Below are 17,363 nucleotides of genomic sequence, written 5' to 3' on the forward strand. Positions count from 1 at the left end.
ATTGCTTTGTAGCTTTAATAGGTTTGTTTCATCAATGTGATAAAAATGGACTCTAAAGAACACTAATCAGTTGGTTTAATAAATTAATGTAATGTAGTACAATGTAATGTGAAAAGGAAACAGAGTTAGAAAGAAAAGTTTGAAGTAATACTACACCTAAGAATGTCTTTAGGAGGGCTGTATTTAGTTATTTTATATCAAAAATGTATTTAAGTTGTCTAGTTTTTAGTTGAATGAAAGGAGTTCTCTTTCTTCATTAGGCCAATGATTTTTTTTCTTCGTAATAGCTGATGAATGAAGTATTTTGTTGAGCTTTTATGCAACTTCTATTATTAATGAATATTAATATGATATTTATATTTCCAGTATCGCAGAAATAGTCATCCTCACAATAAACTAAGGAACCGAATTTGGGGAATGGTCAATTTTGTCAACATGGTAAGATTTGATACAGTTTTTGAATCAAGCCAATAATACAAATGCAAAGAACCTTTCAGCGCAGTTCTCTGCTGGACTATTGTAGTTACCTGATATTAAGGGAGTACAAAGCACAAAGACTAATAAGCAAAAATCCATGGGAAAAAATAATCACAACAAACCACAGCTCTGAATTTTCAATTTTTGATGTAAATGACATTTAATATTGACATAAGTTTCAAAACTTGGTCTCTAATCACAAAATTTATGAACCAATGTACAAAGAATATGAAAATGAATCACTGTAAACCAAATCACACTACTTTAAATCACTGCTCTGTGACGTTGTATAACAAAAAGTCTTATTAAGTTATAATTTGTTGTCCATGGTTTGGCATAGAAAGTGGAGTAACTGTTTCAGTAAAATATATTAAAATGCTTAATTTGTCTAAATTAGAATGAGGTATATAACCCTTTAAAAAAAACAAATTGTGAATTGCAACACGTGTTTTTTGCCAACTCATTCTAACACACCTCAGCCCTATTACTAGGATAAAGAGACCCCGTAGGAAAAAGCTGTAAGGAAGGCCCCTCTAGGCCAATGGTTACTAATTCACCAGTTGAGGGACATTTAATCTGTTTGTAGTTTTTGGCTGTTGTAAATACAATGGCTTTAAACATTTGTATATAGTTGTATGTGCAATTATAGAATTTCATTTGTTTTTTGTAAATAACGAAGAAGTAGGAATACTGGGTCATATGGAAAGTGTATGCTTCCTCACAATAATATATTCTTTGAAAGAAAGTTACTATGCACGGCTCACACTTAAGTGGAAATTATGTTCTTCCTCCTTGACAATGGAGCATCTACATAAATTAGTTGAAATTTTTCTATGCAAGATATTTATCTCTTTTCTTCCATTAATATGTATTTAATAATTTATATCAGTATGGACTCATGGATATTTATTTTGTACTTTGAGTTACAACCTAACACTACTTTATTTTGTTGCTCAAAGTGTTTCAGTTTTGTCCATTGGGCAATATTTTAGCTGGTCTATGTGTCCCTTGGGCATACCCTCATCAGTGTGTGAGTGTGTGTGTATGTGTGTGTGTGTGTGGTATTTACAGTGTTGGATTCTCTGAACTTCTGGGATCTGTGATTTGCTGTTTTATACTATTTTTAAAAATTATTGATCATTCAAATATTTCAAAGAAATTCAAATATTTCTTCTGCATTGTTATCTCTCTTCTCTTTCTCGCATTTCAATTATATGCATATTAGATCCTGTGATTTTCCCACAGCTTTGGACCTTCCCCTATGTGGTTTTCACTCTTAACTCTTTGTGTTTCCATTTGGCTAATTTTTGTTGGGCCAACAAGATTCCTTCCTCACCTATGTCTAGCCTACTGATGTACTCATCAATGGTATTCTTTGTCGCTACTACCATATATGTACTCAGCTCTTTTCACTCACTCTCTCTTATAGTTTCCACCTCTCTGCTGAAATTCCCTCATCTTTTCAAGCTTGTTTTTCACTATATTCATTTTTTTATTACTGCATAACAAGTTACCACAAACCTAGTGTCTTAGAACAATACTCATTAACTATCTCACAATTTTTGTAGGCAGGAAGTCTGGGTACAACATAACTGGATTCTCTGCTCAGGATCTCAGAATGAGGAAATCAGGCCTGGGGGTCTCAGCTTGTTGTTGTTGGCAGAATTTAGTTCATGCAGTTACAGGATTGAAGTCCTCAAATTCTTGCTGGCAGTCTGCTGGGGCCATCTCAGTTACTGGGGGCCCTGACAATTTCTTGCCACACAGTGCTCTCTCGGACCCTTTCACAACATGGCAGGTTTCTTCTTTGGGCCAGCAGGAGAAATGCTGCGCTTCAAATTACTAGACTTGTTTTAAAAGATTAAGTTAGGTCTACCCACAGTAAGTTCACTGTTATTCAACTCAGAATCCTCTGATTCGGGTACCTTAATTACATCTGAAAAGCTGTAAGCTCCCTTTATCTTTGTTCTGTATCATAACCTAAATATAATAGTGAAATTCATCATAGTCACAGTTCTGCCCACGTTGAAAGGGAGGTCATTTCACAGTGTGTTACTGTCCAGGAACAGGAATCCTTGAGGGCCATCTTAAAATTCTGCAAACCACATCCATGTTTCCATTAGAGCCTTCAACATATTATGGATAACTAATTTAAATTTCCTGTTAGACAATTTCAACATGTGGGTCATCTACGAGTTTAGTTTTGTCAACTCTTTTCTCTCCAACAGTGGGTTGTCTTTTCTTGCTCTTTTGTATGTTCTTTAATGTTTTATTGGATAGTAGACAGTATGTATAGGACAGTAGAGTCTAAGAAAATAGTATTTATGCCCGAAATGGTACACTTCCTCTTTTGCTAGGTCATTAACATGCGGAATTGGATTAATCTGGTCAGAAATTGAGCTGATTTTGTTGCTACTGCTACCTGAAGTGCACTATCGACTGCATACTCATCTAGCATTACTTTGTGCTTAGGGTGGGTCCTGAATTGTTGGGGAGTTTTTCTCCATATTTTTGTTCCTTTCTCAACTTTAGGCTTTTATTGAGAGCCAGTACCTCAGCACGTTTATTGAGAGCCAGCACCTCCCTTCACATTCTCACCGTTTCTTCAGTAGTGGCGTGTTGTTTGTTCCTCAGTGCCTTCTAGCCTAGTTATGGGGTCCAGAGCATGTTCTATCATTCTGATTTAACCTCAGTCTTAGGGAAGCCCTGTCCATGGGTCGTTGGGTGAGTATTTCTCAGTGTTCATTTTCCTCTCCATTGGTAGGAGATCTTGAATGGTCTGGATTCAGGACAGCTTCCCACTTCTCCTCCAGGAGTAGAAGGCTATTTTTGTTTTGTTTTGTTTTCCTTTTCTTCAGCTGTAATACATTTTAATTTGGGTTCTGGGGGAAAAATTTACTATAGCTCCCTTGGCAGTTTAAAGCTTTTGTTCCTTGAGGGAAAGAGTTCGGTAGATTTTATAATTTTTTGCAAAGCAGCAATTCTCCCCTTCTTCAGGCCCACCCCACTGAGGGAGCCATCTTGAGTCTCCCTCTCTGTCCCCCACTGTGGTTGTTGGCATCCACGGAGGCCCATGGAGATCAGTCTGTGTGTGGGTCTGAGATCCCTGTGTCTGGATCTCCATAGGGCTCTGCATTCTCCTTCTCTCCCACACTTGGCCTGAAGCAATTCATTAATGATATTTGGTCAGTTCTTTCTACCCATTAAAAAGGTGCTCAACATCTTTCTTTCTCATTATCTGCCACAAGGAAGGTGCTTTGGCACCATCTCTCCTTGAAGGAGACTGTCTTTGCTTAGGGTTCAGGCACACTTGTTGGCCCTATTGCCTCAGTTCTGTGGTGGACTCAGAAAAAAATATATGACTTTCTAGATTCTCTGGCTTGTCCTTTTTGTCAGGGTAGAGGCAACATTCTTTCTAACTTTGTACATTGTAGGCAGAAGCAGAACTTCTCCCAACTGTTTCAATTTATGTCCGTGGAAATTGAAAATTTTCCCCATGCCTTTTTGTAAGAGGGAGGAAGGAACAGTGTGGAGTGCAATGATTACATCTCATAGTCACTTCTGTTTTCTTCCATTCCTTGTATCTTGCAATTATGTCTTTTATCACTTCCCTAGCACTGACCCCAACTCAAGACTCAAACTCTCTCCTTGGTTTCTCATCTTCAAGTAAGCATACATACAAAATTGGTGCATATTGCTGAACTTTTACTGAAGATTTGTAGTTTAGATTGGGAGGTTACATAGCACATTATAAAACAAACAATTTAAGCTAACAAAGTCTAAAAGCCCGTGTGCCTGGCCATTGTATCCCTTCTTACTGGCCCTTTATCCTTCACAGAGCCCATACTCACTTTATTTCACTGGGTCCTTTCTTATTTTGACTTTTATTATGTCTTCACCCCTTTTAACTCAGAGATTCCATAGTTATTTCCCTACTCTAAAGAGCAGTTCAACTCTCCACAACCTTCCAAATGTGTGTATCCAAAACTATCCAAGAATTTAGCAGATAAAGCATGGCTTTTATTTTATATGTTCTTATGAGAAGAAAATATCATCATCAGAATGACAAATAATATTTCCGTTTGCACTTGTGTGTAGTTTTGTAAACGTAAAGCCCATTTGTGAATAGAGAGGGTCTGAAAATCCCAGGTTAAAATAATTATTGCTATGTAGTACTTGATTTCTAAAGTTTACCATACATTAAGATTAGGGTCAAGATCCTGGTATGGTGACTCATGCTTGTAATCCCAACACTTTGGAAGGTCAAGGCAGGGGAATCACTGAGCCCAGGAGTTCAAGACTAGACTGGGCAACAAACTGAGACATCATCCCAACAACAACAACAACAACAAAAAGAAATAAATAAATTAAATAGCCAGGCACAGTGGTGTGTGCCTGTAGTTCCAACTACTCAGGAAGCTGAGGTGGGAGGATCCTTTGAGCGCAGGAGTTCGACTTTGCAATGAGCTATGATTGCACCACTGCACTCCAGGCTGGGTGACAGAATGAGACCCTGTCTCAAAAACAAACAAACAAACAATTCAGGGCCAAGAGGAATAAGGATGCATATCACAGGCTCCAGTGTAGATTTGAAGTCAGAGTTTGACTACATGTCTAACTTCGGGAGAGTTTAAAAGGCACCTAATCCCCATGATTATGAAATGAACTTTTTGGCCTCTACTGACACATGGAATTGAGTATATTCATATCATGTAGGTTAAGAAAAGTAGAATATTAACAGAAGTTTATTGTTATAGGAATGATATAATTATTACACTTCTTATTGACTAGTTACATTGCCTAGTAACATTGTATGAATATTTCCATTTCTGTTCAATCAGTGTTGATAGTTTATCATTCACTTTCTTTCAACCTACTTGTACTGACTATTGTAGAATATAAAACTGATACAACACATAGTCCTTTCTCTCAAAATTCCCATAATAACTGCATAAACTCTAACTTCTTTTGTCCTGGCATAAAAGTACCTATCACCCAGGTGTTTACAGAGCAGGTAGAAATAGGTGTGAGGTTTATAGGCTGCAACTATTTCTGCCTGCTTAGAGCAATCCCTAATGACATTTCTCAGATTAAATAAAAAGGTAGTTACAAAATTCAAACATAAAGATCAAACACAGCAGATAAGTTTTTGAAAACCAATACCAACTTTCTAACCTGCCACAGAATGAACACTTGGCCTGAAGTATGAAGGTGCATAAGGAGCACTCACACCGCCTGCCACTGTTAGTAAATTTATGCTTTTAGGCCAGTTCTAAACTCAGAACTTTAATACATTCTTCCAGCACATCCTGAGACAGTGCCTGTAAGACTTATGATAGTTCGAGGAGGTAGATCTTTCTGATCAAATTTCACCATTGCCCAGAAAATTCACCAGGTATTCTGGGCAATGCATTCTGTCCCATTTTGATATATCTGTTTGCAACATGAGGCTTGCACTGTTTACTTATGTACCTCACAAGTTCAAATTATTGTTTTTGGGGGAAATGTAAAGGAATATAGTAATATTGAAGAATGTTTCCAGCAACTTGACTTTGTGAAAAATGATTTCTTCTTTGAACAGATTTATAAAACCTTAAACATCCATGTGACGTTGGTTGGCATTGAAATATGGACACATGAAGATAAAATAGAACTATATTCAAATATAGAAACTACCTTATTGCATTTTTCATTTTGGCAAGAAAAGATCCTTAAAACAAGGAAGGATTTTGATCATGTTGTATTACTCAGGTTGGTGATTGCTCTATTTTCTTGCATACCTTTGGTGGATTATTACAAAAGAAAACAAACAAACAAAAAAACAGAAAAAAACACTTTTTAAGCATTTGACTTTTGGGTAGTACACAGGGACAAAATGTTATTTGTAGCTACACAGAAAATTTCCAAGCGAGGAACAGTAGCATATACCTTTAGTCCCAACATTTTAGGAGACCAAAGTAGAAGGATTGTTTTAGCCTAGGAGTTCAAGACCAGCCCCAGGCAACATAGCAAGACCCCATCTGTACAAAAAATTTAAAAATTAGCTGAGCATGGGGGCAAGCACCCATGGTCTCCAGCTACTTGGGAAGCTGAGGCTGGAGGATCTCTTGAATCCAGGAGGTTAAGGATAACATGAGCTGTGATTGTGGCACTGCACTCCAGCCTGAGTGACAGAGTGAGACCCTGTCTCAATAAATAAATAAATAGAAAGTTTTCAAGTGGACTATTTAATAATCTTTCTTTCTAATATTAATACTAGAAAAGAAAAAATCTAATATATTCATATTCCTTGGTAGACTTAAAAATGCCATTAGGTAAGCAAAGTGCTTTTAGAATCCACTTACATTTTTTATCAGCATCCAGTGCTAACTCCTCTCACCCTCCCATGTTGTACCGTTCCAATATTCTACCAAAATCTGCCTTTCTGGGAAAGCACCTCACTCTCTGAACATTTCCCCTCATCAAAATCTGCCTACCTGGTGCCCAGCCCTTCAATACCATCTTCTCTACTATACAATTGAACAAACAACTAATCTGATAAGTGAAACCTGTCAGAGCTTTAATAGTCCTAAGTAAAAGCGTGACTTTGTCTAGACTACTCAATCTTTAATTTCTTTAAAAAGGGGACCATTTTTATCATTTTTGTTATTCAAGATACCTAGCGCAGTACTTAGCCCAGAGGAAAAGGATAAGTAATTATGGAACTGAATGTAATACAACCTAATATTTAGCACAGTCCTGTTATCCTAAAGAATGCTAAATTGTGGAAGAAGTCCTTTGGAGTGATGCCATCTTTTAGCATCTCTTCTGAAGCCCTTAAAGCTACTATATTTAAATAGTGCCCACTCTTCCTACTTTATATACCCATAATATCGGTATTTCTCCTAAGGTCTGCAAACCCAGCGTGCTAATCTTCTATTATTATTTAGATGTTGACTTTCAGTCCGAACTCAAAAACCTGAAGCTTCCAATACCTGTAGTCAGAAGTCAGATTCAGTCCTTTGGCAGATTAATGAGAGTGCATCAGACCTCCAAAGTGACATAATTCCTGTTTTCTATATCTGGGATGGCCCATAGCATATATCGCCAGAGGCATAGTTGTGCCTGGCTTGTACTTGAATATTCATGCATTAGCATGCCCCAAAATCATGGGGAATGGAGCGTAGTAAAACATCGCCATAAACTTCAGAGTGGGCAAGATTAACTCCTTTGCCCTCTCCTTATACATGTATTTTTTAATACTTAATAAATAAAACCAAAAGCATTTGAAGGGGTGTAAGTAGAAAACTTTTAACTACTTTAGAACCCCTCCTATTCTAACCAGTAGCTTCTCATATCAATAGGATGTCTGCAAGTAAGGAGATGGGGTGAAATGCTACTAAATAGCCAATTGAGCATCATATTTGGGACTTCTTATGTGTTAAGTTTCTTGGGTACCTGCCCTTCTGTATTCACTTAGATGTAGAAGTGGCAAGACAGTATATACGGCATTATCATGTGTTACTTGATTTCAAGCAACCATGAGAGGACACTCAAGATTATTCTTGTCCTGGCGCTTCCCCTCCATACATTTGGTTTTCTCAATACCCCCAGAGTTTAAAAAGACCAGAATTCTGTCTCTCCAAGAAGCATAGTCAAATACTGGTACCTAATATGTAGGAAGAGAAACATTTCAATAATAAAGAGAAAAATGGAGTGTATCTTAATCAAAAAAGGTAAAGACTGAAAGGGGTCATCTAATCTGACCACCTATCTTGTCTTTGAGTTCTATTACATTCCAGGTATGACCCTTTAGCCCCTAATGGCTCTTTTTAAAGTGGTTCAACTCTAAATAATATTCCTGAAATCAAATCAAATTTGGATTCCTATAATATAAATATCTACATTTGTCTTTTCAAGTAATCCAAGAACAGTTCTCATTTTATCTGATAACTCATTTAAGTGTTTTATTATAGCTATCAAATCCTACCTGAGTTTCTATGGTTGATTAAAAGTCTTAACATTTTTCAGTTGTAGCTATTCAATCATGGTGTTAAGTCCATTCATTGTGTTACTTTGTTTTTCCTTCTAAACACTTTTACATTTTACATTTCATTAATTTCTGGTCTTGTAAGTGGTTTTATCCAAAGCTGAGGGCAGAGTAGACTAAAGTAAAATGGGATTTCAATTGTATTTTTTGATTTGTATTTTTTCGTTTTTTGTTTTATACCTTTCTACAATTTCAGTGTAAGATTGCACTGGCTTTTTTTTTTTTTTTTTTTTAATTGAGGTGGAGCCTCGCTCTGTGTCCTGGAGAGCAGTAGCATGATCTCAGTTCACTGCAACCTCCGCCTCTCGGGTTCAGGTGATTCTCCTACCTCAGCCTCCCAAGTACCTGGGACTACAGGTGTGCACCACCATGCCCAGCTAATTTTTGTATTTTTAGTAGAGATGGGGTTTCACCACAATGGCCAGGATGGTCTCGATCTCTTGACCTCGTGATCCACCTGCCTCGGCCTCCCAAGTGCACTGGCTTTTTCAATGCCTCTAATATCCCACAGGTTAAAGATGAGCTCAATATCAACTAAGGTCAGCCTCAATTCCAAAACTCCAGAAATAAGAAGGCATTTTCACATGCAAAAGCATTGGCATTGCTGGGGTTCACTGCAATTTGATCTTTGTGTTAATTAAACTACTAACTCAGATTGAAGACTATTTTTGCATCTTTTTCATAGTGGGAAGTGGCTCTACTCACATGTGCAAGGAATTTCTTATCCAGGGGGTATGTGCCTGCCCTATTATTCCACCAGTATCATTAAGGTGGGCTGTGTTTTATTTATATTACTTAATAATGTTTGAATAAAATTGTTGTAATGTCCTGGGTTCCATGGAAAGAGACTATGTATGCATTTTGTCATATATACTCACTAAGATATGTCATGAACAGACTGTTATGCTTCCTTTATTAAATGAATAAAAATGTTTTATTGAAAAATTATAGATAAATATTGAAGGTAAACCCATTTTGTTCAGAGTTGAAACGGATGGTATACCACAGATCAGCATGCAATGATTAGTAAAGCTCTTTTGCATATGAAATATAGCTACTTATAAGGACAAATAATGCACATAAAAGTTGATGGCTCATTTAGCAAGTGAGGATAATTGTTCTAGTGCTGATAATAAGGCACATAAACCACTTCCTATATCATATCAAGACAACCTTTCAATTCATTTTTAGAAAGCATAAGACCTAAAAACTGTTGACTCCCTTTTTTTTATGTGATCCTTTCCAAAGTCTCTAAGCTTCTAGTAAATGTTGTCCAAGTAACCCCATCTGAGAGATGCTTGAAAACACGAAGGTTTCTATTTATTTTCTTTATGTCGCGCCTAGTTGTTGCTGTGCCTTGTCTGGTATTAAGATAAAAAATTTCAAAGCTAGTACTTATTTAAATGACCACATGACTTACTTATTATATAGTTATTTTGTGCTTACAGCTTTCCCTATGGTATTTCAGTAACATAAGTTTTGGATCATAGAGTCAATTTCATCTGATATATGCTGTTAGATTATTGCTACTCATACTATGATACACGCTACTTAGATTATGCTATTATACTCACTCCAGGACACATTTTAAACTTTATATGAGTAAGATGAGATGACCAAATTAGGTATGTTTTATTAGCTCTATAGTAATCTGATAGCCCACCTCTTTTTGGAAATTAATTCTGTATTACCATAGAAATTAAAGCATATAATGGAACTATGAGCCAAGTTAACCAATTCTTCCATGGATTTGATATATCTGACATTTAAGTTTTTCCCATAATAGAAACTTCGTCTTTAAGATTGTATAGCATTGTTGTGCAATGTGAGACTATAAGCTGAAAACAAGAACCTCATATTTTTATTTGTATAGAATTTGAATATCTAGTACAAAGAGGACAATCAATATTACTTATTATATTGTGTAGGATATTTATCTTAGCTCATTCTAGCTGCTGTAACAAAATATCACAAATGAATGGGTAAGAAACAATAGAAAGTTATTTCTCGGAGGCTAGGAAATCTAAGATTAAGTCCTTAGCAGATTCGGTGTCTGGTGAAGCCCTGTCTGGCTCACAGTTGACACCCTGCTGTGTCCTGACCCGGTAGAAGGGGCATGGATCTCATTCAAACCTCTTTTATAAGGGCATTAATCCCACTTATGAGGGCTCTGCCCCCATGACTTACTCACCTTCCAAAGACTTCACCTCCTAGTGTCATCACCTTGAAGTTAGTTTTATACCTTCGACATATGAATTTTGAAGAGGTAAAAATCATAATAACATTAGTTAATAGTTTTTAACTATTTATAAGAATGAGCTTCTATAAATTGAACAATGACTATCACCATGCCACAAAGAAAGAATTTCAAATGTTAGAACTAGAGATACTTAAAAAGTCACTTTCTTGGGTTTCTTATATAATTAAGGAAACTGAGGTACAGAGGAGAGAGGTAACTGAGTCCATGCCTTTTTAAATAGATACCAGTTAACTAGGAGCTAGAAGCCAGGTCTTTCAACCACTAGTTTGAAGCACAATGTACTACAGTATGCTATCTTTTGAAAATTTCTAATGCAATTTTTTTATCATCAGGATCTTTTACCTGACACAAACATAATTGCAAACAGAATGGCACATCAACTGGGGCATAACCTTGGGATGCAGCATGATGAGTTCCCATGCACCTGTCCTTCAGGAAAATGCGTGATGGACAGTGATGGAAGGTGAGGTTCGAACAACGTACAGCATACACTCATATAATTCAGAAGTGGGCTGGGCATGGTGGCTCATGCCTGTAATCCCAGCACTTTGGGAGGCCGAGGCAGGTGGATCACCTGAGGTCGGGAGTTCGAGACCAGCCTGGCCAACATGGAGAAACCCCATCTCTACTAAAAATACAAAATTAGCCAGGCTGGTGGCACATGCGTGTAATCCCAGCTACATGGGAGGAGAATTGCTTGAATTCGGGAGGCGGAGGTTGCCGTGAGCCGAGATCATGTCACTGCACTCTAGCCTGGGCAACAAGAGCAAAACTCCGTCTCAAAAAAAAAAGAAAAAAAAAAGAAAAGAAAAAAATATGTTTCAAAAGTGGATTTTGAGTCAAAATCCATTATTGTAGGATATGTTGTAAAGCTATGGAATTTCCTAAAATGTCTATCCATAACTAGGCATGGCAGTTTTCTTTCTGGGGCTATATCTTGCCAACTGGTAGTGTCTCTCTCTAGTGATACCGTGAGAGAAATCCCAAAACTTTCTGGGTACACTGCAAAAGTACACCATGAACAATTAGTACCAATTGCTACCAAGGCAATTAGGGGACAAATAGACTCTACATGCCTTGTTTTGTCATCTTTTCTATAAGCTATAATGTCTTCCTTCACATCTTTACTCAAATGTTATTCCCACCGATGTTTTCCCTGGCCACCTGATCTAGATCATACATACATCCTGGCATTTCAACTCCCACTCCATTTGTTTTTTGTCTTCTCTTTAGTACTTATTACTATCTGGCATATTCTCTGTTTCATGCGTTCAGCTTATTTATAAGTGTACTCTTCTGCTGGAATATAAGCTAGTCCCACAAGGTCAGAGGGTTTTGTCTTTTTGGGTCACTGTTATAACACCACTGTACTAGAAAAGTCCCAAACACATATTAAACACTCCATAAACAGTTACAGAATAAATGAATATCCAGGCTTCCCCATTGTACTGTGAATTACCAAGCAGTCAGGTCCTAAGTTTTGCATATCTTTGAATCCCTTCGGAGCAGGTATACATAAAGCATTGTATATAGTAAGAAAAGTTTCTTGGTGATCAATGCTTCCACACATTGATTAAATGGAGTAAAGTGGCTAACACAACTAAATGTGATGACTGGCACAGAATAAGAACACAGTAATTAATATTTAGTTTTACATTATTATTTACATAATTAGTAATATTTTACAGAGTCCCACTATCTCAGTCTAATGTAATCAAGACTCTAAAGTCCTATTGTATTGAATTATTATGTCAATAATAATGTTAAGGAAGTCAAAAGAAAAGGAAGATGGAAGGGAGATAAATTTCAGGTTAAGAAGTATATTACATTCCTATGGATATGTATATTATTAAATAAACTGTTTGTCTTAACAAATTTATAGAGAACCACTTTGTGCCAGGCTCTGTGTTAACTAATGTGTATTTTTGTAAAATCACACATGATACAATTATTGCTTTGAGATGCTTGTAATCTAGTAGGGATGATAAACAAATACATAGGTTATTTCAAGAGGACCAAATTAAAGAGGATGTGGAAGCAGTAAACACAGACAACCAGTCTGTAATGTGGGCTTCAGGAAGGATTTGCTGGAGGATCTATAACCAAGATATTTTCACTAAAATAGCATGTGTTTGCTGTGTTTTGAAAAGATATTTTCTATAATAAAGGACCCAGTTACTTCCCTGCTCTAACAGTAAACATTTACATTTGTTCTTTCCAAATGCTTCATAAAATGCTCACAGCCACTGTACCACTATGCATTGATATGATTAATCTTTATTTTTACCTCATTCTATCTCTAGCATTCCTGCACTGAAATTCAGTAAATGCAGCCAAAACCAATACCACCAGTACTTGAAGGATTATAAGCCAACATGCATGCTCAACATTCCATTTCCTTACAATTTTGATGATTTCCAATTTTGTGGAAACAAGAAGTTGGATGAGGGCGAAGAGTGTGACTGTGGCCCTGCTCAGGTATTTGCAAATGATGCTATCTTTAAATTGCAAATTTTATGATCAGGTAGAACCTAGGCAGGGATGTGGCCATTAATCAAACCAACCGTGGTGTTCCTTGTAAAACTTTTAAAAATTTTGCTTTCCATTTTTATTTTGATTTTATAAAACAAATTATTGGTGCAGCCTCATTCCAGGGCTTCTTATCAAGTCATGAAACATGTGTAATGACCTTGCTGGAGATCAGCAGCATCACCTTTCCTTGTTAATAAATAATTGGTTCTGCTTGTGACAAGGACCCATAAGTGTCCTTAAGTCTGATGTCTCATGCAGAGTCAGAATCTGCTCTACAAAATCTCTTACTCAATCAAGTTTTATTTATTAACTTACGAGGCTAACCTGTATCACAGCTGGACAGTTCCTGTTAATAGAAAACTCTTTCTTAATAGAGCAGAAACCTTCAAATGTTTCATGTATTTATTGTAGTTGTGGTCTCTGTAACATTTAGGAAAAGCCCTTGAGGCAAATTTTAAAGTAATTCTTAATATGCTTTTCCCCAACATAGAAGCTATTTCTTTCAAGAGCTTATCACATAGATATGTCTTCTAGACAACTGCCTCTGAAATTAATAAGTGCAGATGAATCACCAGGGGACATTGTTAAAATGTGAACTCAGATTCAGTAAGTACGGAGTGGTTCTGAGATTCTGTACACCTACCTAGCTTCAAGGTTACACTGATGTTGCTGGCCCGAGGACCACAATTTTTGTATCTACAGTCTAGATAATGCACAATACCAGGAGGTCTAGTAGGACAGCAGTTAGAGATTCCATAATCAGACTGGGGACAGTAACCTGTCCAAAGGTTATAAGAATGTCTTCAAATGTCTCAGGTTAAATGCAAAGAGGCTCTTAATTTTGGAAAATGATCCTCCTGTCCATATGCATTCTTTGGAATGGTTCCACGGATTCATTCTAACACATGAGGTACCTTATCCGGCCACACTCCATTTTCTTTGAGTTTTTATTTTGTTTGAGAAAATAGGGCAGAAGTTACCATTTTGATGTTATTTAATGATACATTAAAAAATAAAAGTCAGCCTGAAATAATGGGCAGCTTGAGCAAAAGGTAAAATCAGATCTTCAGCAGCTGAATAGTCTCACATCACACTTCAGTACAGGGAAGCAGTACGACCCTTCAAGGAAATGGAGATAATTAGGATAAATGAAGATTATAAATGTTGGACTCTCTAATTCTGTCAATGAGAATCCATTACCTGTAATGTACCAAACAGCACGAGAGAAGGAGAAATAGTTAAAGTCCCAAATACCAGTTCTAAACAGTAATCTTTATGTATGTACCACAGCCAACAATCATGCATCAGTATTTAACTCTAACAGAATCCACAGAAGCACAACTAATTAATTCTTCAAACAGGAGTCAAAGTACATACCAATTTCTCATCTCTCTTTTGTGGTTATTGCCAGGAGTGTACTAATCCTTGCTGTGATGCACACACATGTGTACTGAAGCCAGGATTTACTTGTGCAGAAGGAGAATGCTGTGAATCTTGTCAGGTAAGGTCATGTGCCAGGAGAAGTTTTTTTTTTCAGTTTAAGAATATGTAGGATCCAAGAGTTATCTAACCACTGGACAGCCCTGCACCACTGACTCCAAAATGAAGCTAGGCTTGCAAGTACCCAACAGAGATTCTTGTGAGATGCTCCAACATCTGAGCATTGGGCTGTGCTATGGCCTGGGTAGTGGAGAAACATCAAGTAGCAATTGGAGGTTTAGGAGGGAAGTCACATGACCAGCTCTATTCTTGCTCCTTTGTAAATAATCACCAATCTGTTTAACCTCATCTGGAAGGATATTTGAAATCCCAAGGGAGAGCTAAAAGGGAAAGGGGTTATATTAGCATTGGAAAGTGGTAGTGTCTAGTAAGTGGAGAAACGTTCCAGAGGAAGACAACCAGAAACCCCAATGGCTCTGTCCAAGAGTTTACTGACACTTCTTTCACTCAACTTTATTGTGAATTCACAAAGAAAACAAACATATCTTATGCATCTTCGAATTCATCCAGAATCCAGCATAATTAAATTCTTATTGAATGGCTGAATGAGAGAATATCTCTATGCAGTTCCCTCTAGCAGTGAAAGCAAGGGTATTTTTCTCCAGTTCGTATGCAGGAATCTGATTTATTGGGACTGGAGATTTCCTCATTATAAACAGGGGTTCCCAATTCGAGGTGGGTAGGGGGTAGGCAGGGTATGTACTGGATCCCTTGGGACAAAGAAAAGACAAGATAAGTGAGAACACCTGCCCGTTTCTTCATTTGATGTACATCCTAACTCTCCCTAAGGCTGCTGTAATACCAAATTTCAAAAACATCATTTTGTCATTCTTAAAATTACATGAGTGCCAACACATTGACAAATGACAATGATTCTTGATGGAATGGAGAAGGAAGCTATGACCCATCCTTAAAACCTTTTTTGGATGAATGGGTCAACTTTCTGTCTACTTACGAAACCTTACCTACCTAAATGTATCCAGGATTTAGTCTCTTTGTTTTTCCTCAACAGATAAAAAAAGCAGGGTCCATATGCAGACCGGCGAAAGATGAATGTGATTTTCCTGAGATGTGCACTGGCCACTCACCTGCCTGTCCTAAGGACCAGTTCAGGGTCAATGGATTTCCTTGTAAGAACTCAGAAGGCTACTGTTTCATGGGGAAATGTCCAACTCGTGAGGATCAGTGCTCTGAACTATTTGATGATGGTGAGAGATAATCACAGTGAAGTATTCACACAGATGGTGGCCTCTATTTCTCTGTTATTGCCCTGTAGGAATTGCGTCAAGATCAGATACAATGTCATTTGTGGCATTATTCCAAGATATTGCTTAGCATTTCTCTGGATATTACCTGTCATATTAGTTGATCTTACATCTAATATTAACTATCTCAGTATATGAGCTATGTATATTTGTTGCTGTTTTATATCTCCAGCCTAAAATATTCTCCTGAGGCAATAGGATAGTTTTTAAATAATTTATTCCATTCTACTTCACTATGACATGATTCTGAAAGTTTAATTACATTAGAAAAATAAGGTCTTTTATGATTCATGATAGTCATGCTTTTATTGTTTTACTTTTATACCATTTTTTACCCCAGAGGCAATAGAGAGTCATGATATCTGCTACAAGATGAATACAAAAGGAAATAAATTTGGATACTGCAAAAACAAGGAAAACAGATTTCTTCCCTGTAAGGAGAAGTAAGTTCCCTGTGGAAAAAAAGTAACTTGCCTTCTTACAGCACTTTGTCAAAATCAGAATGGCTCCTGTCCCCAGACCTGTTAACCTCTTTTTACTGAGACCGGGAGAAGAGGGAAATAAGAAGGAAATCTTGGTGTCCTGATTAAAATTATGCTTATTCAAATTACTAATAAAAAAAATTCCCCTGTAAACTTAAGCCAATATTGACTTGTGAGGTTCACAGGGAAATCCAAAAGAAATATGATCATTTTACATTTTTTACGGACTCATCTCAGTTCCCAGGGCCAAGACTTTGCTCAGTGGTTTTCTCTGCCCATTACAGCCTCCTTAACTTGGCGAGAAACCTGGATCTAGAAAAAGAGTGACCGGGAGGCTTCATTGCCAGCCTAGTCTCAAAAGTTGTATTTCTAGTTCCAAGTTTGAATATTCTGCCTTTCCTTCAGAGATGTCAGATGTGGAAAGGTCTACTGCACTGGAGGGGAGCTTTCCTCTCTCCTTGGAGAAGACAAGACCTATCACCTTAAGGATCCCCAGCAGAATGCTACTGTCAAATGCAAAACCATTTTTTTATACCATGATTCTACAGACATTGGCCTGGTGGCGTCAGGAACAAAATGTGGAGAGGGAATGGTAAGACAAAAGCCCTTTGTTTTACTAAAACTTCTTAGTTCAATCCTTTAAAAACATTACTGGATACTGTAATTGCTTCCAAAGAGGTCTAGATATGGAAAAGGAAAAAATATTGACAAGTATTTTTTAATGAGGAGCAGAGTAGCAATAACACTGTAATAAACATCCATTTTGCCTAATTTTAGTCATGCCAAATGACCCATAATTGTTACAAATGTGCTTAATT

The 17,363-nt window shown here is 37.1% G+C and overlaps 1 protein-coding gene and 1 long non-coding RNA gene across 2 annotated transcripts in view; one reads left to right on the top strand and one right to left on the bottom strand.

Annotated features, from left to right (window-relative positions):
- LOC134731058 (uncharacterized) overlaps positions 1–17,363 on the bottom strand; it is a 772,118-nt gene that overhangs the window by 327,205 nt on the left and 427,550 nt on the right. The window lies entirely within an intron of this gene.
- The window catches only part of ADAM7 (ADAM metallopeptidase domain 7), a 68,652-nt gene that overhangs the window by 34,794 nt on the left and 16,495 nt on the right, over positions 1–17,363 (top strand). Inside the window, exons 8-16 of the mRNA XM_057302991.1 lie at positions 367–438; positions 6,059–6,228; positions 9,192–9,276; positions 11,099–11,229; positions 13,070–13,244; positions 14,710–14,799; positions 15,811–16,006; positions 16,404–16,506; positions 16,951–17,137. Of these exons, the coding sequence (XP_057158974.1) occupies positions 367–438; positions 6,059–6,228; positions 9,192–9,276; positions 11,099–11,229; positions 13,070–13,244; positions 14,710–14,799; positions 15,811–16,006; positions 16,404–16,506; positions 16,951–17,137 (1,209 nt within the window). The remainder of the gene's footprint in view (positions 1–366; positions 439–6,058; positions 6,229–9,191; positions 9,277–11,098; positions 11,230–13,069; positions 13,245–14,709; positions 14,800–15,810; positions 16,007–16,403; positions 16,507–16,950; positions 17,138–17,363) is intronic.

This window comes from Pan paniscus, chromosome 7 (genome assembly GCF_029289425.2).
Source record: "Pan paniscus chromosome 7, NHGRI_mPanPan1-v2.0_pri, whole genome shotgun sequence".
NCBI lineage: Eukaryota > Metazoa > Chordata > Mammalia > Primates > Hominidae > Pan > Pan paniscus.